We start from the raw sequence: 23408 nt of genomic DNA on the forward strand, positions 1-23408 counted from the left end.
TGGGGGCTCAGGGGGAGTCGAGGAATAAGGTCTGAATCACTGGGTGACAATCCCTTTGGTTGCTCTTCGAAGAAGCTGATGTAAATGATTATTCATTGATTTTTAGTTTTTATTCTAATTCTAGAGGAAAATACTCTAATGGGAAAGCTGCGCATGTTTCTTCATTAGTATATTTTCATTAACGGCTATGCTATGATGACATATCATGTCACCTCCGCTATAAGGCGTTTTTTTCCTCCCCTCCCCCCAAGTTAATGTCACTCTATATTGTTGATCTGTGCATGAAGTATCGCTAAATATGGAGATGGCAATGTGTAGTTGTTCACGTATTGGCTGCTCGTTGCTTATGAAATCTGTGTGTCATCTACAGATGTCTGGATGATGAGGATGACACAAATCACAAGACCCGAGATCACCAGAACGAATAGCACAAAGCAAGTGCCTGCAGCAAAGTAATGAATCACGACCGAGGAGCAGGGGGTTCACATACATACCATACAGATCTGATCTCTAATGAGCAGGGGAGAAGATGGGTTTTCTTCTGTGACAATAGGGGACGCTTTGAAAATGTGAAATAGTGTCCCCAACCACTTCTTGGACTCCTGCGTGTGGTTTCCCAGCTTTAGACCCTGTTGTATACTATGTTTTTTTTTTTAAAGTGAAATAGTGTCCCCAGTGTCTCTCGGACCCTGCATGTGATTCCCCAGCTGTAGACCCTATGGCACCGGGGATCACCGCATTGCTAAATGTGGCACTAAGGTCATGACGTGTCACTGCTAGTGAAAGAATACCACACTTAGAATGTTTTTTCGTATCTTGCACTTCAATTACCTTTGGACTAGGAGGACCCCCACCGATTGCTTAAGCCCACCGAACAGTGCACAGGAGCACATACAACAAAGTGTGGGGTATAAATTCAATAGGAAGCATAGGCTTCATATCTGACCAATCCGGTCTCTGCTTGGTAGGGCAATTGAGCGTTCAGTGGGGGTCTCAGAACCCCCATCACCACTCTATAGGCAACTAAATGGTCTACTAGATATGAAAACCAAGTTTAAAGTAACTCTAACACTAAAGGCTGCTTTACACCAGACAATCTATCGTGCGATAGATCGTCGGGGTCACGGTTTTTGTGATGCACATCCGGCATTGCTGGCGATGCCGGCCTGTGTGACACCTCCTAGCGACGCAGTATCGCTCACAAATCGTGAGTCGTGTACTGCTCGCTAGGTTCCATAATATCGTTTAATTTAGTTGTTCATCGTTTCCAGGGCAGCACACGTCGCTCCGTGTGACACCCCGGGAACTATGAACAGCAGCTCACCTGCGTCACGCGGCCGCCGCCGGCTGTGTGAAGGAAGGAGGTGGGCGGGACGTTTACGTCCCGCTCATCTCCGCCACTCCGCTTCCATTGGCCGGCGGCCGTGTGACGTCGCTGTGACGCCGAACGTCCCTCCCACTCCAGGAAGTGGACGTTTGCCGCCCACAGCGTGGTCGCACGAGAGGTAAGTATGTGTGACGGGGGTTACTGACTTTGTGCGACACGGGCAGCGATTTGCCCGTGACGCAGAAAGGACGGGGGCGGGTACGATCGATTGTGAAATCGCACAATCGGTCGTACCATGTAAAGCAGCCTTAAGAGTTATATTAATATCAACTGGATGTATATTTAATATACTTTCCTGTTTGAAAAAACAACTTTTAACAGTTACATAAAGTAGTCTAGCAGTGGTGCCCAACTCCTTTTTGAGTGAAGCCCACATGTAATATAGAAAATTTCCAAAGCTTTATTCCACATTTTAAAATTCCATGGTTTACACTCCATTAAAAGGGAAACACATGACGCGTTTCGGATCAGATATGAGTAAGAATTAGTGTTGAGTCTCTCTCTCTCGATCGGATCGGATCTCAGATTTCTGAGTCAACCCGAAAATGATCCGCCGGACCCGGATTATGAGCGATCCGCTCAACTCTACTAAGAATCTGTTGGATCTGAAACGCGTCATTGTTTCCCTTTTAATGGAACGTAAACCATGGAATTTTAAAATGTGAAATAAAGCTTTAGAATTTTTTTTTTATAGTTTGAGATTGCTGAATTTTTCTTGGATTTTTTTTGGATTGCTTCTTCCGGTGACCAGCTGGACTCTGATCCGTGCCTCCTCTTCTCTGCACCAGGAACCGCAGTCAGTGATGGAGTGGCTGATTAGGGGTTTTTTTTGGTTCTTGTCAAATGTAATATAGCCCCAAGTGCGCCATAAATAATTTGTTGTCCGAAATGTATAAAATAGAAGCACGAGGACCACCATAAACTCATGACGTCTTGTACCTTCATTACACATAATGCCTGGCAATGGGGTGTAATTCAGGTCATAAGGAGGCATAGACAGCTTGATTTAATATGCCTTCATTTAACGGCACTTACAGTACACAGAAAATCACTCCCCCACACACATCACATCTGAGTAGTTTCTGACATCCATAATATCCAGGCAACGAGATAGAAGAATTGGCGGAAAAAAAAACCCATAACACATAATCACACATTAGGTGCCGTAACGTTTCACTAATAGACAACTCTAAAGCTTTTGGTCACAAATGAACATTCAACTTTGTCCTTAATTTCCAAAAAGGGAAATAAATTACATTTCGAACTGAAAAACATCATCCACATCAGAGATGATCCAATGCAATGTCAAGGCTAGGTAAGGCAATGATCTCTGAGACTAACCAAGCTCATTTGGGAAAGTACTGGATGTTCCTCACGAGATCCAGATGGAGTAAAACGTCTTACAGGTAATGCTTCGTAGGAAAAAATGTATGGAAATTAGTTCTCCACCAAAACCAGGCTGGAAGCATATAAATAACAATAACCAAAGTAAAACAAATAGCAATGCAAAGCCGAATGCCCAAAGTACAACACGGCACACTGCCGTAAAAGTCACACTCAACATAACCATGAAGAGTATAGTAACAGACTACAATAGTATCGAGGAGATTTTCTTCATACTAGAGAAGTAAAGCCACAAATAATATACATTTCTAATCCAAAAAAGAACAAAAATGACATGTAGTATAATAAAAATAATAATTATACCTTCTGAGAACAGCATTAAAAATGCCGGTATTGGCAAAGAACAAGAAGAAAAATGACGTGACATAGCAAAAATAATAATTATACCTTCAGAAATCAGGATAACAAATGTAACAATATTAGAAATCAGCAATTTAAGGTAATGAAAAAAAATGAAAAATGTCCCTACCTCGGGAAGTAAGCCCTCTGTCGGAGTAGGTGAGACACCATCCACACTGTCTTGACTTCTGGCACTGAGCTGTGGAGACATGGTCGGAGATTCATCGATGTAGGGCATGGTTTCTGACCCCTCACGAGAGCTCTTCTGCTCCTCATTCCCTTCGGCGTCGTACCCGTCGGTGCCGTAGTTGAAATCTGTGACGAGGAATAAGAAAGGCCGTTGAGTGCCTTCGATAAGGGCGGCCAACGAAGAGGAGTACGGCTTGTGCCTGGGGGTCATACTGGCATCTGAGCTTCTTGAGGGGAGAAGAGAAAAGAAATGGGAAGCACGGGGAAGGAACGCTATAAAAAGGTTGTAAGAAAAAGAGTGTAGGCTGAAAACGAGCACAAGACGAGGAAGGAGGAAACTGACGGAAAAGGGAATCAAGTAAAAGGGGCAAACAAGTCTAAAAATGTAAATGAACAGGTGTAAGAAAAAGTGAAAACTAGAAAATCGAGTTATCGATGGGCAGCATAAAAAGCAAGACAAACATAAAAATGGTGAAATAATTAGTGGATAAATAGAAAACAATATGAGAAGAGCACGGAGAGACAGAGGACGGAACAGCACATAGGAGAAGCATCGGAAAGCTGGAGAAGAAGCCAGAAGAGCCAGTCCCGAGGTTACATGGAGACCACAGAGGGGTCAATTGACCACCTCTGAAACACACTACGACTGAGGGATTAGGGGAAGCCTGTGAGCTTGTGAAAACTGGAAAATCAGCGGCTGTCCACAGATGACAGCATCTGAGCTATTCCGGGCCCTGCTCGTTGCCTCCTTCTCTGAGTCAGAGAGACAGAAGGGGGGTGTGGGGGCTCACTGTTTCCATTTTAAAGCTCCAGTTATTGTACAAATACAATTTATAAAAAGGTACATGTAAAAAGAACACCTTTACTGCGGAGTGCGGCGTCGATTTCTCTGCCAATTGTTTTCTTTCTTTTTTTTTCGCTCTCCCCCGAGAGCGCTGTTTTATGTTCTATACGTTTAAGATTTAACTCTAAATCATAGGCCTTAAGCCCCTGGAACCGGCGTCACCATGGCAACCTTCAATGCAGGATTTTTAGCAAATGTGCAGACACTTTACAAAGTCCTAATCGGTTACTGTTGAGAGGAGTGGGCTTTTCGAAGCGGAAGAGAATGGACATAAAACAAAAACAGAAAAGAGAAGTGACAGGCTCACAGGCTATCGGCTGATGGCGGGCACTATGCCAAGGCTCAGCACACCGGGCAGGCCATCAAACTCCAAGAACAACTTGGTAGGACTACCCAGAAAAATTAAGACCAGTTTAAGCAGCACATAGATGGCGGTGCAGTATGGTATCCATCTTATAGGGGTATTCCAGATAAAAATAATTACCTATCACTGGTCCCATCCCCAAAATATCGTGGAGAATGTGTGTCCAAATTCTCCTTCAGCTGTATGACCAAAGTCAGAGTGGAGTGGTCCATCATGTACATACTTTGCGGCTCCTTTTCTTGTTTTGGCACTAAATGATAGCAGACTGCTGTGCTCTGTTACCTTTGTCAGTGCCATAAACTTTGAATAACACCGCAGCGTGTATGCATGACGGATCCACTTCATTCAGCCCTTCCTGGTCACAATTGCAGCCAATACGGAGGAACCAACTAACCCCTGTTTGATGGTGTGATATTGTGGGTTGTGTATCATTTTGTGTAGGTTCGTATTTATGTGTGGTGCTCTGTCCATTCTATGTATTATTTGTCCTGTCTGCAGCTTTATAACCCCCTGCAGTGCTTCTGTCCCTAGGTGAGGGGGGAGGGGGCCGGGAATCCACCCAACCTCTCTGTTTACCTGGGTGATTAATCAGTCTGTCTATGAATTTCAAGAGAGAAGCACAGATATTCATCCTCTGGGGTAGAAGCTGAGGCTGCCCAGAGAGACATGGACATTTATTGCTTACTGGACTATATCCTTGTTTCTGGACTATTTTACCCTCTGTATGGTGGATTATTTTATGGACCGTCTGATCTTGCTTGGAATAAATTATCGTTGGATTTTTCACTCATCTCTCACTCTGTTGATTGTGTGATACCAGAGAAGGACCCCATCACACCCTGTAATGGCGAAAATGGAGGTACCAACCTGAGATCCTCAACAATCTAACAGGTAACACCTATTCAGTGAATAGATGATAATTTTTATAGAGTACCTCTTTAATGATGTATATAAGAATATTTCATAAGCAATGAAGGTAGTACACCGATTCTGTCACTCTGACAATGGGTGATGGGACAATATATGATAACAAATGAGTCTCCCATGTACGTTCCACAAAAGATGACCAATTTTTACTGGCTCAGCATAGGATGTGTATGGCTGCTTCCCAACTCAGGAGGGTTGAGTGGTCAGAATTCAATCACCCAATCCTTTTTCTCGGCACAGACATACACCTGGCAGTTCTTTCACAGAGGACACAGTAGTGCTCAGCCAAGAAGAGTGTTCCCGTGTATGGGGTGTCAGGAGAGCGCCGTCAGATGAACAATTAGCTATACGATATGTATCTCAACTCCTTCGATACTAAGCATCTGCCATATTTTCATAGACAAGATCTTAAAGGGATTCTGTCAGTTAAATAAACCCTCCTAAGCCATCTATATGGACATGCAGTTCATAGAGAGTTGAATAAAATTATACATTGATAATATCTGTTGCGCCAATGTCTTATTTCAGAGAAATCAACATTTTTCTTCATATGTAAATAAGCTATTAAGATCTATGGCCTGGACATGGATCTCCCTGAGAATGTGCCTCTAGTAATTATTTTAAAATGGCACAGAGTTACCAGTATGAGACATGTAAATCAGAACAGCAGACTGTCAGTCATTACATGTCTCACATCGGTAACACCCCTTTCATTTATAATAAGTTCTGGAGGCAGGTTCTCAGGGAGATCTATGTCTGGCCCATAGATCTTAACATCTATATTAAGAAAAACATAGATTTCTCTGGAATAAGGCATCGAATTGCAGATGTTAAGGTATCATTTTATTCAAGTTTCTATAACCTGCATGCCTAATGGCAGATTACCTTAAATCTATATGAATGTCCACATACTAAGCTTAGACCTGCATCATTGTAGGCATTTGATTCATTTTTCTATGAGGGCCTTTATATGACCATACTATGGAACTATTTTCCCCCAAACAAACAATGTTATAAAGGGAGAATACCAGATACGATGGATCACATACATTTAGGGGATTAGCCCTTTTGTTGCATTCTCAGCGCAGTTCCCATAGGTTCTGCTGCACCATTTGCACCCTATACTGGTTTCTAGTACCATCATATTGACAGACAGGAAAACAGATAATTGGCTTTTCTTTTGGGTCCAAGAGAATAGAATGTCTTTGGGGCCCAATGGTAAGACCTTGGTCCCTTTTTTTACTCAGATGTCATAGGTGTCCCCAATTACACTACTTTAGTGGAATTAATGCTGATGGAGATTTTATATATATATATATATATATATATATATATATATATATATATATATATTTTTTTAAATCGGAACTATAAAAAAAATAGCTTTGCCTATAGGAAATAAAATGTTTCTGAAATTGGATATTTGGCTTAATTACGGGTGATTATTTGGTTGGGATGAGTTGAGAAGACCTTACACAATCACATAGAAGTTGTCATATATCTTAAGGCTTATGCCCCAAAAATCAGGTTACCCCATGGATAGAGAGTAACTTGCCGATTGCTGGGGCTCTCCAGCCCTGTCCTGAATGTAGCGGAGGTGTGTATCAGCAGCCTCCGCCTCACTAATTGTTTATAGGACTGCAGAGCACAACGTTCGACTACTTTCCTCAGTCCCATAGACCAATGTTCCTCAACTCCAGTCCTAAAAACCTACCAACCGACCATGTTTTCAGGATTTCTTTAATATTTCAAAAGTGATAATTCCATCACCAATACTAAGGAAATCCTGAAAATATGAAACGTTGATGAGGAACCAGCCATAGACAATGAACGGAGCAGTGGCCGCACATGTGCACCTTCATGCTGGACAGAACGGGGCTGCAGAGTCCTGTTCTTGGAATCGCTCAGAAAAATTAGATTTTTTTTGCAAATAACCCATTAAAGGGGTTGTCCGACATAACAAAAATTTTTGAGTTTAAGCTAATCTGTGCTGTATTGTCATATAAAACACCCCTACATTGTTATTTTTGGTTTTCTAACTTTTGTTCCTCTTGAATTATCCCTTTATTCTCTGCCGCTCCTTGTTTACATTCAGCTCCAGCAAACTGACCACTTCCTGTGCTGAACCTCAGTCAGAGCTGGCACCGCCCGGCCTCAGTGTCCAGCCCCACCCCAGTGTCCAGCCGCACCCTCTGCCCGCCCCCTGCACACACATTCCCTGTCAGTATATTCTGCCCCAGCACTGACCTCTCATCACTACAGCATTGCAAATAACAGCCCCACATCGGGCTCTGCACCGCATACACACGCATCAGGCTGTGCACCGCATACACACATCAGGCTGTGCACCGCATACACACACATCAGGCTGTGCACCGCATACACACGCATCAGGCTGTGCACCGCATACACACGCATCAGGCTGTGCACCGCATACACACACATCAGGCTGTGCACCGCATACACACACATCAGGCTGTGCACCGCATACACACACATCAGGCTGTGCACCGCATACACACACATCAGGCTGTGCACCGCATACACACGCATCAGGCTGTGCACCGCATACACACGCATCAGGCTGTGCACCGCATACACACGCATCAGGCTGTGCACCGCATACACACGCATCAGGCTGTGCACCGCATACACACGCATCAGGCTGTGCACCGCATACACACACATCAGACTGTGCACCGCATACACACACATCAGGCTGTGCACCGCATACACACACATCAGGCTGTGCACCATATACACACACATCAGGCTGTGCACCGCATACACACACATCAGGCTGTGCACCGCATACACACACATCAGGCTGTGCACCGCATACACACACATCAGGCTGTGCACCGCATACACACATCAGGCTGTGCACCGCATACACACGCATCAGGCTGTGCACCGCATACACACACATCAGGCTGTGCACCGCATACACACACATCAGGCTGTGCACCGCATACACACACATCAGGCTGTGCACCGCATACACACACATCAGGCTGTGCACCGCATACACACACATCAGGCTGTGCACCGCATACACACACATCAGGCTGTGCACCGCATACACACACATCAGGCTGTGCACCGCATACACACACATCAGGCTGTGCACCGCATACACACACATCAGGCTGTGCACCGCATACACACACATCAGGCTGTGCACCGCATACACACACATCAGGCTGTGCACCGCATACACACACATCAGGCTGTGCACCGCATACACACACATCAGGCTGTGCACCGCATACACACACATCAGGCTGTGCACCGCATACACACACATCAGGCTGTGCACCGCATACACACACATCAGGCTGTGCACCGCATACACACATCAGGCTGTGCACCGCATTCACACACAAACGCATACACACACACCAGGCTGTGCACCGCATACACACACACACACATCGGGCTGTGCACCGCATACACACACACACATCGGGCTGTGCACCGCATACACACACACAAACACACACATCGGGCTGTGCACCACATACATACACACACATCGGGCTGTGCACCGCATATACACACACACACACACACACCGGGCTGTGCACCGACCCCCCCCCCCCCATAGGGAGTACATACTCACCCGTCCTCGGTCCCCGCCGCTCCTGCACGTTCGCGCGCTGTCTGTGCTCTGGCCATATCAGCACAGTAGTGACGTCACCGCTGTGCTGAAGAGAGCACAGACAGCGGGACAGTGATGAGAAGCTGCGCTCCCTCTCATCAGCGCTTTCAAATATATCGGCATCTGTGATCTGTGATGCCGGTATATTTGAATGTGTGATCCTGAGCAGGGGCCCAGTGCTGGCGTTGACACCACGGCAGCCGCCGCCAGGCCCCGCACCCAGGTCACGGGTCCCACAGAAGTGCAGGGGGAGGTTGTGGGCAGAGTACGGGGTGCGGGGGAATATGTGGGAGGGTGCAGGGAAGGGGGGCGGGGCTCATCGCACTCTACCAGCCCAGCAGGGAGGCGACATGCTGTTCCAGATTTGCATGTCAACATGGCCCTGCCCATGTTGACATGAAATGACCGGAAGCAGCAAAATCGCGGCAGGAGCAGTCACATGACCACTCTGAGCCAGGGGAGAGGGGCTGACAGCAGGGCAGGTAAGTGGTCTCTATCTACTTACCTGCCCAAATGTAGCCCAATAGGGTAATAATGAAAAAAACTCAAAATAAGCCGGATAACCCCTTTAAGGGAGTTGAGGAACAAAAACCCTTGGGTCATCAGTTTTCACACTTTTTTTATTGCATGTATTTCTTTTGATTGCCTGACCAGGAAGCTAAGTGTACGGTAAGAATTCCAAACCTGTAAACGTCATCTCCACCCTCCATCAGCAAGACACCTACACTTTTCCAAGATGGTTTAGTACTCATTTACATAATTAATGTACAGTAAAAGCAGGAGGTCCATTTAAAGACAGCGGAAAAAAAGATATACCGATCAATAGCTTTAACTCAACGAGAGCACAATACTTTGCTGATGGTTATACCTAAGGCCTAGACGGCGTGTGCACAAAGTAGCCCGTCCACCGGGAACTCGCTGCAGTCTCCGACTGTGGAACTCTTTAGGCTCCTTACACAGGCAGATTTCTCAAAACGTTCGGACACTAAGACTCCAATTCAATGATTCAACAAAGAAATGTTGCCAGAATTGTAGCATAAATTCCTTTGAAAAGTCTGAGAAGCGTAAAAATTTCACAACCTTTGGCATTTTCATGCCAGTTTCTCCCAGCTCTGACAACATGAGCGTGACGGGGGTGTAACGCCACAGCTCTTCTAACTCATGCCGTAGGCGCACCCCCTCTCTCGATTCATGATATGCCTATTCATGAATCAGGAGCGTCTGACTCCACCACATCCCCTCACCAAGACCGGAGAAAAAAAAAAATCAATGATCTTGATAAATCGGGACCTAAGCAGGCATGGATTAGCCATCTATAAACAACAATCAGGTCCACACAGCAAATATACGTGTGATCATACTCAATTTATTAAATGTTACAAAAACATACATATAAAATTGTGACAATGCAAATTCATAGATAGAAGCTACACAGATATGGAATAGGGAAAGAGTCGCACTACTCAGGGTGACCACACGGGACCAGTGCACTCCGCAGACACAAATGTATAATGGCAGATTATCTATGGGCTCTGATTAACATTGAGGGTACTGGTGGTATCAATACACACATAGTTAATTAAGGTTCATCATCCCTTATTAAACCGAGATCCTCAGAATTGCGCTATCACTCAGCCGTCTCTATTAATCATCTATAGTGCCCCTACACTGATACAGGACTATAATAATAAGTTACCTGCAGCCATGTGTCTATTCGGTATGCACCTGCCCGTGTAGCCACTCCCACCTCGACGCGCGTTTCACCGTTTCCGGTTTCGTCAGGAGGCATGTCAGTGGTGTAGTGTGTGCCTTAGATATACTAAGTGGAATTGCTCCCAGCTGCTGGTCATTTGCCGGACACGGGCGCTCAGAGCGTCATGATGAGCGTCCCATGGGTGAGTCGCACTGCGAGCACGTCAACAGTCCACGTGACCGCGCGTGACGCGGTACGCGTCCCTGTGACGTGGTGTGTCCATGGAGACCGGACCGAAGTCCCGCCCCCATGTCACTCGCTCCGGTGGCGCGTCACCCATGGGATCAGCACAGCGCATGACTGCAGAGCGGCCCCCGGATCACATGGTGAGTGGAGCCCTGGCCACATAGGTGGTACCTTACGGTGTGGAGATGCATAGTGAATTGGGTCAGGGCACAAGGCCCAGATGCTGGGGCGGCGTGCCTCCTGCATGCGCGTAGAGCAGATGAACATGTTACTCTGCACCTCTTCACATACATATAAGGAGACACATTTAAAACATATGCTCATACAGGACGCATGCCGCCAATCATAGGCAAGCGTGCAAAAATATACACACACAATTACTGTCCCAGCATCTGGGCCTTGTGCCCTGACCCAATTCACTATGCATCTCCACACCGTAAGGTACCACCTATGTGGCCAGGGCTCCACTCACCATGTGATCCGGGGGCCGCTCTGCAGTCATGCGCTGTGCTGATCCCATGGGTGACGCGCCACCGGAGCGAGTGACATGGGGGCGGGACTTCGGTCCGGTCTCCATGGACACACCACGTCACAGGGACGCGTACCGAGTCACGCGCGGTCACGTGGACTGTTGACGTGCTCGCAGTGCGACTCACCCATGGGACGCTCATCATGACGCTCTGAGCGCCCGTGTCCGGCAAATGACCAGCAGCTGGGAGCAATTCCACTTAGTATATCTAAGGCACACACTACACCACTGACATGCCTCCTGACGAAACCGGAAACGGTGAAACGCGCGTCGAGGTGGGAGTGGCTACACGGGCAGGTGCATACCGAATAGACACATGGCTGCAGGTAACTTATTATTATAGTCCTGTATCAGTGTAGGGGCACTATAGATGATTAATAGAGACGGCTGAGTGATAGCGCAATTCTGAGGATCTCGGTTTAATAAGGGATGATGAACCTTAATTAACTATGTGTGTATTGATACCACCAGTACCCTCAATGTTAATCAGAGCCCATAGATAATCTGCCATTATACATTTGTGTCTGCGGAGTGCACTGGTCCCGTGTGGTCACCCTGAGTAGTGCGACTCTTTCCCTATTCCATATCTGTGTAGCTTCTATCTATGAATTTGCATTGTCACAATTTTATATGTATGTTTTTGTAACATTTAATAAATTGAGTATGATCACACGTATATTTGCTGTGTGGACCTGATTGTTGTTTATAGGATATCTTATTCCCAGGGACACGTTGTATGACATATATGAGGCTAATTATAGGTTGCATGGATTAGCCATCTAGCCCACTAGGCACATGCCCGCTGGGCTGCAACACTTTCCTACATTGTGGGCTGCCGACCCTGGTTTTACAACTACTGGCCCTTTTATTTTTTTTCATCGCTTGAAAGCATTCAGTGCACCGCAGCGGCATACACCATGCAATACCAAATGGCAGGCAGTGTTAGAAGGACATTCTTGGTGGGTGGCGTTACCGCTCTCTGCACACCAGCTCTGTTACTTAGTCTCCTGCGGGCGGCGGGTGGGCTGCATGCTGCACTGTTCCATCTCCAAGCTGTGGGCAAATTAACAAGATGGGGCCATGTAATGTATAATTATATGTATAATATCTGCCCCAGTGTCTCCTATGTGACGCACATGCCTCGGCCTCAACATCTTTTATGTGACGTATATACATTAGACCCCAACATCTCCTATGTGACATAGTATACGTTGGGGCCAATTTATATACGTCACATAGGATGCGCTAGGCCCGATGTATATGCTACACTTAGTATACATTGGGGCCAATGTATATAAGTGTAGCATATACATCGGGCCTAGCGCATCCTATGTGACGTATATACATTGGCCCCAGAGTATTCTATGTGATGTAAACAGCATAATTAAGTATAGATTGTGGACCTGTGTCTATAGCATATAGTAATGTGCTGTGTGTAGATATCTGTCTATAATACTTCTCCTGTCCTGTATGCTGGGTGTAATCCTCATTATATGTATTATTCTGTATACAGTTATGGATGAAAGTATTGGCACCCTTCCAGAACATGAACTATTTCTCCCGGAAAATTATTGGAATTACACGTTTTATTATACACAGACTATCTAATACACTTGCAAACTCCAAACGGGAGCTTGAAAACTCATCTGTTCAGAACTGCCTATAATCTTCAATGACCCCACTGCCACCCCACCACCGTGCGGAGCTGCCGCCCGACCCCCACCTCATTACTGTCTCCATACCTCCCAACTTTTAAAGAAGGAAAAGAGGGACAAAGTTTGCGGCGCGCGTAGCGCGCCGCGGCAAATTTTTAGGCCACGCTCCCTAACCACACCCATTTCACAGTCACGCCCATATCCACTCCCCATCCACACCCATTCAGCACAAACACGCAGGCAGCCGGCGGGCCTCCAGCACGGACACGCAGGCAGCCGGCGGGCCTCCAGCACGGACACGCAGGCAGCCGGCGGGCCTCCAGCACGGACACGCAGGCAGCCGGCGGGCCTCCAGCACGGACACGCAGGCAGCCGGCGGGCCTCCAGCACGGACACGCAGGCAGCCGGCGGGCCTCCAGCACGGACACGCAGGCAGCCGGCGGGCCTCCAGCACGGACACGCAGGCAGCCGGCGGGCCTCCAGCACGGACACGCAGGCAGCCGGCGGGCCTCCAGCACGGACACGCAGGCAGCCGGCGGGCCTCCAGCACGGACACGCAGGCAGCCGGCGGGCCTCCAGCACGGACACGCAGGCAGCCGGCGGGCCTCCAGCACGGACACGCAGGCAGCCGGCGGGCCTCCAGCACGGACACGCAGGCAGCCGGCGGGCCTCCAGCACGGACACGCAGGCAGCCGGCGGGCCTCCAGCACGGACACGCAGGCAGCCGGCGGGCCTCCAGCACGGACACGCAGGCAGCCGGCGGGCCTCCAGCACGGACACGCAGGCAGCCGGCGGGCCTCCAGCACGGACACGCAGGCAGCCGGCGGGCCTCCAGCACGGACACGCAGGCAGCCACAGTGAGGCGGCCGGTCGCCCGCACAGTGAGGCGGCCGGTCGCCTTCACAGACAGGCGGCCGGCCGCCTTCACAGACAGGCGGCGGGCCGCCCGCACAGAGAGGCGGCCAGCCGCCCGCACAGAGAGGCGGCCGGCTGCCCGCACAATGAGGCGGCGGGCCGCCCGCACAGACAGGCGGCGGGGGGCGCCCGCACAGACAGGCGGCAGGGGGGCGCCCGCACAGACAGGCGGCAGGGGGGCGCCCGCACAGACAGGCGGCGGGGGGCGCCCGCACAGACAGGCGGCGGGTGGCGCCCGCACAGACAGGCGGCAGGGGGGCGCCCGCACAGACAGGTGGCGGGCCGACCGCACAGACAGGCGGCCGGCCGACCGCACAGACAGGCGGCCGGCCGACCGCACAGACAGGCTCCGGCCGGGGGTGAGGGGGGAGGGAGGGAAATCAGCGCTGGGGAGATTAGTTTACTGTACCAGCAGCAGCACAGGCAGCGCTCCTCTCTATGCCACGTCTACTAGGATGGTAGGAGGGAAAAGCAGGGAGGCGGAGAGAGAGTGGGTGGGCGGAGCCCGGGAGCCGGCCGTCCCGCCCGTGGCAACGGGACAAACAACGTAAAGCGTGAAAGTCCCGCTGTATCCGGGACGGTTGGGAGGTATGCAGCATGTTAGAATGTGTACATAAGATCCCGCTGGTGGTGGCCGCAGCTTATAGGCCCCAAATCTGGTGACAGGTTCCCTTTAAAGTGAACCTGTCAGGTGCAATATGCACTCAGAGCCAGGAGCAGTTCTGGGCACATATTGCTAATCCCTGCCTAACCGTCCCTGTATACACTAGCATAGATAAAGAGATCAAGAACAAATATTTTTAAAGATCTTATATCTTATGCTAATGAGCGCGGGGACTAGTCCGAAGGGCGTTACTTCACTTGGCTAGTCGGCTCGCATAGCATGTTAGCATGTTATTACGCCCCTGTGTGAGTACTAATACGCTATGTGAGCCGACTAGCCAAGTGAAGTAACGCCCTTGGGACTAGTCCCCGCGCTAATTAGCATAAGATATAAGCTCTTTAAAAATACTTTTTCTATAGATGCCTTTATCTATGCTAGTGTATACAGGGACGGTTAGGCAGGGATTAGCAATATACACCCAGAACTGCTCCTGGCTCTGAGTGCAGATTGCACCTGATAGGTTCCCTTTAAAGGGAAACTGTCACCAGAAATTTAGCAAAAAAAATAAAAGATTCCCCTCTGCAGCTCCTGGGCTGCTTCTGGAAAGGTTCCTGTTGTTATTGTGCCCACTTTGAGACCTAAAAAAATACTTTATGAAGTCTTACCTTTTTGTATGCAAATCTGTTTTTATGGTCACGGGGGCGGGCTGCCTGGCGTCCGTTATTCCCCCTCCTGCCGCTGTACGCCGCCCCCCATTGCTCATTTCCATACATGAGGACGCCTTCCTCATGTAACTGTCCTCCTGAAGTTTTGTGCATGCCCAGTGCCACTCTCGCGGGACTGAGCACTGTGCAAAGTGTGAACGCTTTTGAGGTGATTGCGCAGGCGCGAGATTATGGGCGGCGCTGTGATTGTCATCAGCAGCGTCATCCAAGTACCTGCCCATAATCTCGTGCCCGCGCTTCTCACTCTGCCTCCACTGTTATGCACAAGCACTGGCCATATGAACCATGTTACCTATTACCATGGGCGCGAGATTATGGGCGGCGCTGTGATTGTCATCAGCAAAGTCATCCAAGTACCCGCCCATAATCTCGTGCCCGCGCTTCTCACTCTGCCTCCACCGTTATGCGCAAGCACTGTCCATATGAACCATGTTACCTATTACCGTGGGCGCGAGATTATGGGCGGCGCTGTGATTGTCATCAGCAAAGTCATCCAAGTACCCGCCCATAATCTCGTGCAAGCGGTAATAGGTAACATGGTTCATATGGCCAGCACTTGCGCATAACGGTGGAGTCAGAGGGAAAAGTGCGGGCACGAGATTATGGGCGGGTACTTGGTTAACGCTGTTGATGACAATCACAGCGCCGCCCATAATCTCGTGCCTGCGCAATCACCTGAAAAAGCGTTCACATGCGCAAATCTTCGGGAGGACAGTTACATGAGGAAGGCGTTCTTGTGTATGGAAATGAGCAATGGGGGACTGCGTAAAGCGGCAGGAGGGGGAATAACGGACGCCAGACAGCCCGCCCCCGTGACCATAAAAACACATTTGCATACAAAAAGGTAAGACTTCATAAAGTATTTTTGTAGGTCTCAAAGGGGGCACAATAACAACAGGAACCTTTCTAGAAGCAGCCCAGGAGCTGCAGAGGGGAATCTTTTATTTTTATTGTGAAATTTCTGCTGACATGTTCCCTTTAACTGGTAGAGGAGCCAGGATAAAGCAGAGCTGAAGCTGTTGGGAAGCTAGGACCCAGCAGCTCCACAGGCAGGAGACCACTGATCGGTAAGCTAATAGAAGCCTGCAGATGCCACTCTGCATAGGTTATTACTGGCCAGTGCTATCTGCAGGAGAGAGAAGTGCTGATTGCACGGTCTCCTCAGCGTCCTGACTCCCCGTGTGTCTGCAGCAGTGAGAAGCCGCACACGGGGAGTCAGAGAACAGCTGCAGAGAAACGCAGGCTCCAGGACTGGGGGGGTCGGCTCTGGTGCAGGGGGGGGGGGGGCTCTGCTGCAGGGGGGGGGTCGCTCTGCTGCAGGGAGGGGTCGCTCTGCTGCAGGGGGTGATTCATACCTCAGCAGCAGTCACAGGAGTAGGTGCGCGGTTGGCTCTGTAATGAATAGAAGGGAGAAACAGCGAGGCGGGGCTACAGTGGGTGGGTGGAGCCCGGGATAAACAGCCTCACGGGCGGGACCCGGGATCAAAGGCTCAGAAGAGGGACTGTCCCGCTGTATCCGGGACGGTTGGGAGGTATGCTGTCTCCTCCCCAAAATCCTTTAGAATGTAAGGCCGCAAGGGCAGGTCCCTCTTCCCTCTGTACTAGTCTGTCTATTGTAACTTGTATATGTATTCTGTATGTAACCCCCTTCTCATGTTTATGGAATCAATGGTGCTCTATAAATAATAATAATAATAATAATAATAATAATAAATAATAATAATACACATTTATTTCATTTGTGTGTATTGGAGCAACACAAAACTACAGAGGGAAAAAAACAGGCAAATTGGACATAATTTCACACAAAACCCTGAAAATGGGCCAGATACTTTTTTAAGCATGTGATGCTTGTTCAGACTGACAATATGAAATTCACACCTAAAACCAGTTAAAAAGGGAAGACGTGGTCTCAATCGTTGCATTGTGTGTCTGTGTTTCACACTAAGCATGGAGAACAGAAAGAGGAGAAGATAACTGTCTAAAGACTAGAGAACCAAAATTGTTGAAAATTATCAACAACCTCAAGGTTACAATTCCATCTCCAGATATCTTGATGTTCCTTTATCCACAGTGCAAAACATAATCAAGAAGTTTACAACCCACAGCACTGTAGCTAATCTCCTTGGATGTCGACAGCACAGAAAAAGTGATGAAAGGTTGCAATGCTGGCTAGTCTGGATGGTGGATAAGCAGTTCCAAAGAAATTCAAGTTGTCCTGCGGGCTCAGAGTGCCTCAGTGTCAGTGCAAAGTATTCGTCGACATTTGAATGAAATTAAACGCTATGGCAGGAGACCCAGTGGGACCCTACTGCTGACACAGAGACGTAAAACACTAAACTGCAGTTTGCCAAAATGTAATACTTACGCCAAAATTCTTTTGGGAAAGCATCTAATGGACAGATGAGACCAAGATAGAGCTTTTTGGTAAAGCACATCATTCTACTGTGTATCGAAAATGGAATTACGGTCCCAAAGAAAAGAACACAGTACCTACAGTCAAATATGGTGTAGGTTCAAAAATGTTTTGGAGTTGTTTTGCTGCTTCGAGCTCTGGGTGTCTTGACTGTGTGCAAGGCATCATGAAATCTGAACATTAAAAAAAGATTTGGGGTTACAATGTAATGCCCAGTGTCAAAAAACTATGTTTGTGACCTAGGTCATGAATCTTCCAGCAGGACAATGACTCCAAACATACTTCAAAAAGCTCCCAGAAATGGGTGAAAACAAAGCGCTGAAGTGGCAGCAATGAGTCTGGATCAAAATCCCATTGAATACATGTGGAGAGATTTTAAAATTGCTGTTGGGAGAAGGCGCCTTAAAATCCTAGTGCCTCTTATATTAACTCACCAGGAGTGAGTGGCGGTAGTGGAGCAGCTCAGGAAGGTCCCAGGAGACAGGGTAGGCGATGCTGCAGGCTCGGAGGAGGGGGTGTCGCGGCTCAGGAGGGTCAATGATGCTGTAGCCTAGGAGGAGGGGGTGTCGTAGTTCAAGAGGTTCAGTTTGCTGAAAGTCGGCGATACTGCTGTGGACTCGTGGGGTGTCAAACGGCAGGTTCGGAAGACTCAGTGCTGTGGCTCAGTGTGCGGTAGCAGAGGGTCGGCGATACTGCGGGCTAGTGAGGTGTTGCAGCGGCGAGGACCATGGATCTGCCGGCGGGCTGTATTGAATCTCCCGCAGTTGATAATATCGACTTCAAGAAAATGGCCGCGGAGGTAGCATATGTGAGATTGATGCAATAGACTTCAATAAAATGGCTGCAGTCTTTTCTGTGCACGCGCCGCATCTGCAACCATTTTGATCCAAGTTGATCTCATCAACTGCGGGAGATTTAAAGCAGCCCACAGTTCGCCAGCAGAAGGTGCTTGCCGCCGCGAGACCACACAAGCCCACAGTATCGCCAACCCCGCGCCACCACTGCCGCCTGGGTAAGCCATATGCGGTTTGTAAGACGCAACCCCATTTTTCCCCAAGTCTTGGGGGAAAAAGTGAGTCTTGCAAACCGGAAATACGGTACTTCAATTTCTGGAACAATTTTAAGGGTGCCGAAACTTTCAGACATGGCTGTATACTGCACAGTACAACGTCTCCTGTCCTGTTTTGAGAGGCGGTATTCGGGAGGGTCATTATTGGTTTATAATTAATTATCTACATTCCTACAAACAAATAAAAATAAATGTTGAAAAAACCAGTTTAAATGGGTTATTGCAAGTTAAGCTCTATCTTCTGGATAGGGGATGACTTTCCCATAGCTGCGGATCTGACTGTGGAGACCCCCACGATCCCGAGAAAGGTAGCTTTGAAGCTTTGAAGAGCACCATGTAAATGAAGATGTGGCGATCATATGCACTGCTGCACCATTCACATATGGCTCTTCAAATAACTCCTGCTGTGAGTAGTGAGGGGAAAGACTGTGACCACATAGCATTTGGCAACTTGTGTGAAGGTGAAGTGTTCTTACTTAGGGGTGCTTCACACACAGCGAGCTCGCTGCCGAGATCGCTGCTGAGTCACGCTTTTTGTGACGCAGCAGTGACCTCATTAGCGATCTCGCTGTGTGTGACACTGAGCAGCGATCTGGCCCCTGCTGCGAGATCGCTGCTCGTTACACACAGCCCTGGTTCGTTTTCTTCAAAGCCGCTCTCCCGCTGTGACACACAGATCGCTGTGTGTGACAGCGAGAGAGCGACAAATGAAGCGAGCAGGGAGCAGGAGCCGGCGTCTGACAGCTGAGGTAAGCTGTATCCAAGATAAACATCGGGTAACCAAGGTGGTTACCCGATATTTACCTTAGTTACGAGCCTCTGCAGCTCTCACGCTGCCTGTGCTGCCGGCTCCGGCTCTCTGCACATGTAGCTGCTGTACACATCGGGTTAATTAACCCGATGTGTACAGCAGCTAGGAGAGCAAGGAGCCAGCGCTAAGCAGTGTGCGCGGCTCCCTGCTCTCTGCACATGTAGCTGCATTACACATCGGGTTAATTAACCCGATGTGTACTGTAGCTATGGTAGGAGAGCAAGGAGCCAGCGCTCAGTGTGCGCGGCTCCCTGCTCCCTGCACACACAGCTGTGCGCTGGTAACTAATGTAAACATCGGGTAACCATACCCGATGTTTACCTTAGTTACCAGTCTCCGCAGCTTCCAGACGGCAGCTCCGTGCAAGCGCAGCGTCGCTTGCACGTCGCTGCTGGCTGGGGGCTGTTCACTGGTCGCTGGTGAGATCTGCCTGTTTGACAGCTCACCAGCGACCATGTAGCGATGCAGCAGCGATCCTGACCAGGTCAGATCGCTGGTCGGATCGCTGCTGCATCGCTAAGTGTGAAGGTACCCTTAGGCCAGACATAGAGGTCCTATTGTTTGTGAAATCAAGACAAGTAAGCCATTGCCTTTTCCCAGATTGATCAGCGCCTTATTGTCTGTAAATGTGTATTAGCTCAGCCCTTCCGACTTCATAGTTCAGAGGAAAATTATGCAGTCGGATAGAACTTGCAAATGCGAGAGCAGCTATCTCCAACCTAAACTGTAAGGCACAATACCCTGAATTAAAGGGAACCTGTCATCAGAAATTTCGCCCAAAAGCTAAAAGATTCCCCCTCTGCAGCTCCTGGGCTGCATTCTAGGAAGGTCCCCGTTATTATTGTGCCCCATGTGAGACCAAAATAAAGCCTTTATAAAGTTCTACCTTTTTGTATGCAGCTTCTGTAAATCTGTCACGGGGGCGGGCTCTCTGCTGTCCGTTATTCTGCCTCCTGGTCCTGTATGCCGCCCCCATCGCTCCTTTCCATATCTGATGCACCGCCCACTGCTCCAGCCATCCCCGCGCATGCCCAGTGCCAGTCTCACAGGACTGAGCAGTGTGACCGCTGGTGACGTGTGCGCAGGCAAGTGATTATGGGCGGGACTGTGACTGTTATCAGCAAGTACCCGCCCATAATCTCGTGAGCGCGCAAACCTCTCCAGCATTCACACTGAGCTCAGTGTAGATGCTAGACTGTATGGGCTGCTTCCAGGGATGACGTCCCTTTGTCATGTGATAGGGGCGTGTTCGAAATACTATCACATGACAAAGGGACGTCATCCCTGGAAGCAGCCCATACAGTCTAGCATCTACACTGAGCTCAGTGTGAATGCTGGAGAGGTTTGCGCGCTCAAGAGATTATGGCCGGGTACTTGCTGATAACAGTCACAGTCCCGTCCATAATCACTTGCCTGCGCACACGTCACCAGCGGTCACACTGCTCAGTCCTGTGAGACTGGCACTGGGCATGCGCGGGGATGGCTGGAGCAGTGGGCGGTGCATCAGATATGGAAAGGAGCGATGGGGGCGGCATACAGGACCAGGAGGCAGAATAACGGACAGCAGAGAGCCCGCCCCCGTGACAGATTTACAGAAGCTGCATACAAAAAGGTAGAACTTTATAAAGGCTTTATTTTGGTCTCACATGGGGCACAATAATAACAGGGACCTTCCTAGAATGCAGCCCAGGAGCTGCAGAGGGGGAATCTTTTAGCTTTTGGGCGAAATTTCTGATGACAGGTTCCCTTTAAGAACTGAGAGCTATCAAAGGGCCTTGCTCTTGTCACCAGTGTATTACTACATACCCCCAGACCGAGGAACTGCAGCTCCAGCTGGGGAATCACAGAACTGCACCAAGAGAAAGCTTCTATATGCCCCCAGATGAGGAACTTCGGCTCCAGCTGGGGAATCACAGAACTGCACCAAGAGAAAGCTTCTATATGCCCCCAGATGAGGAACTTCGGCTCCAGCTGGGGAAGTCGCTGGGAGGTCTCTGGTGAGATGTCACACAGTTAGACCTTAGCAACGACGCAGTAATGATCAGCGACCTGTATAATGATCTCGGTGGGCATTGGGACCGTGTTAGGAGGTTGTTGGTAGGCGTCAAACACAGCGATGTGTCCTGCCCAGCAGGACATCGCCTTTGAAGAAAATGGTCCGGACCATTCGGCAATGACTAGTGATCTCACAGCAGGGGCCTGATCGCTGGTAGGTGTCACACATAACAAGATCGCTAATGGGATCGCTACTGCGTCACAGAAACCGTGACTCAGCAACGATCTCGTTGTGTGTGACGGGGCCTTAAGCTTGCTGCTATCTCTTCTCAGTGGGTGCCCGCCAAAAGCAGAGTGCTGCTGGACTGGGCTAGATGGCCCTGGAAGCCCTGATGCCATAAAGACTCTAATCCCTGGTGGGCCAGTGGAAGGGTGAGTGTCTGTTGCTTGTACCGACTTGTATTTTGCTGGAAATGTACTATATGTTTCTGCCTGTTGATGAACCAATCAAGTCTTACGAGTGTATGGTTTACTCAACCTGTGTTCTTTGAGTAGTGTTTTGCCCACAGGAAGGAGTGCAAGCAGTCTTTATAAAGACCGCCAGGCCAGCGGACAGGAGCACCCACTGACCCTCGTGTCTCCACAATAACCGCGTAAAGGAACATTCACAGATCGGGGGTGATGGGTGCTATATGTGGGCTGGTGGGGTTTGTGTGCCAGGGCTGCTTTTTTGCCCCAGTCTAGCCCTGGGCCTAAGACTATCTGTGGGTTTTTGCATACAATGTCTTAAACTCGAACTAACCCACGGAGTTTTTCAAGCAGATGATGTTTCAGGAATTTGCTGGCATTGTTTTTCCTGAATTGTCTTTGTGGTCACTTTTTTCAGCGGCTCTGCTGTCGTCATTTTTTTTTTCTTCCTTGTGTGTATGAGATAGTGAGTGGCTTCCAAGCAGAAGCCGCCTGAAGCGCATTTGTCGCGGGCGGAAGGGACGCGCTCGCCACGCTCGGGTCCAGGGCTTCTGCTGCTGCTGCTCCGTGGCTCGAGCGGTGGGCCGGACCCGGGGACTCGAGCAGCGCTCCTCACCCGTGAGTGAAAAGGGGCAGTTTTATTTGGGGGAGAGAGTTTGTGACGCCACCCACGGGTTGTGGTGAAGATGGGCACCACCGCTGCTGGTGACGGGGATCCCAGGAGCGATGGTAGGGAGCAGCTGGGATGTTGTTTTCCCCTTCCGTGGGTAGGGGTTGGTGGTCCCGGGGCCCGGTGGTGTAACGGGGAAGCAGGGTTGGTGAGGTGCAGGATTGCAGGGACAGCGCGGCGCGGTGCCGGATGGCACTGGTGTACTCATTCAGACAATCACTGACAAAGAGTCTGGTAAACCAAAACGGCCAGATGGATGGGTCCCGCAGCCGGATGCAGTGTTGTTGTTGTTGTGCTCTCCTCGGACGGCTGGTGGTGGCTGTCTTTCCCTGCACCTTTGGAATGATGATCTGACTCCTGTGGTTGCCCACCGGTAGTCCACTCCCCGGCGTATAGGGGCCGTAGGAGCCCGTTTTGCCTGCAGGCGCTGGCCCTTGGATCTCTAGCCTGTGACGGTGGCTGTATATCCTCTCGGTGTGAGCGCTTGCCTTCAATCG

The 23408-nt window shown here is 49.3% G+C and overlaps 1 protein-coding gene across 5 annotated transcripts in view; it reads right to left on the reverse strand.

Moving 5' to 3' along the window:
* Positions 1-23408, reverse strand: part of ABR (ABR activator of RhoGEF and GTPase) — a 551973-nt gene that overhangs the window by 329112 nt on the left and 199453 nt on the right. For all 5 annotated transcript variants that reach the window (XM_075335215.1, XM_075335218.1, XM_075335216.1 and 2 more), the window contains one exon: positions 3261-3445. In XM_075335215.1, the coding sequence (XP_075191330.1) occupies positions 3261-3445 (185 nt within the window). The remainder of the gene's footprint in view (positions 1-3260; positions 3446-23408) is intronic.

The sequence above is a fragment of the Anomaloglossus baeobatrachus genome, chromosome 2 (assembly GCF_048569485.1).
Source record: "Anomaloglossus baeobatrachus isolate aAnoBae1 chromosome 2, aAnoBae1.hap1, whole genome shotgun sequence".
NCBI classification, from domain to species: domain Eukaryota; kingdom Metazoa; phylum Chordata; class Amphibia; order Anura; family Aromobatidae; genus Anomaloglossus; species Anomaloglossus baeobatrachus.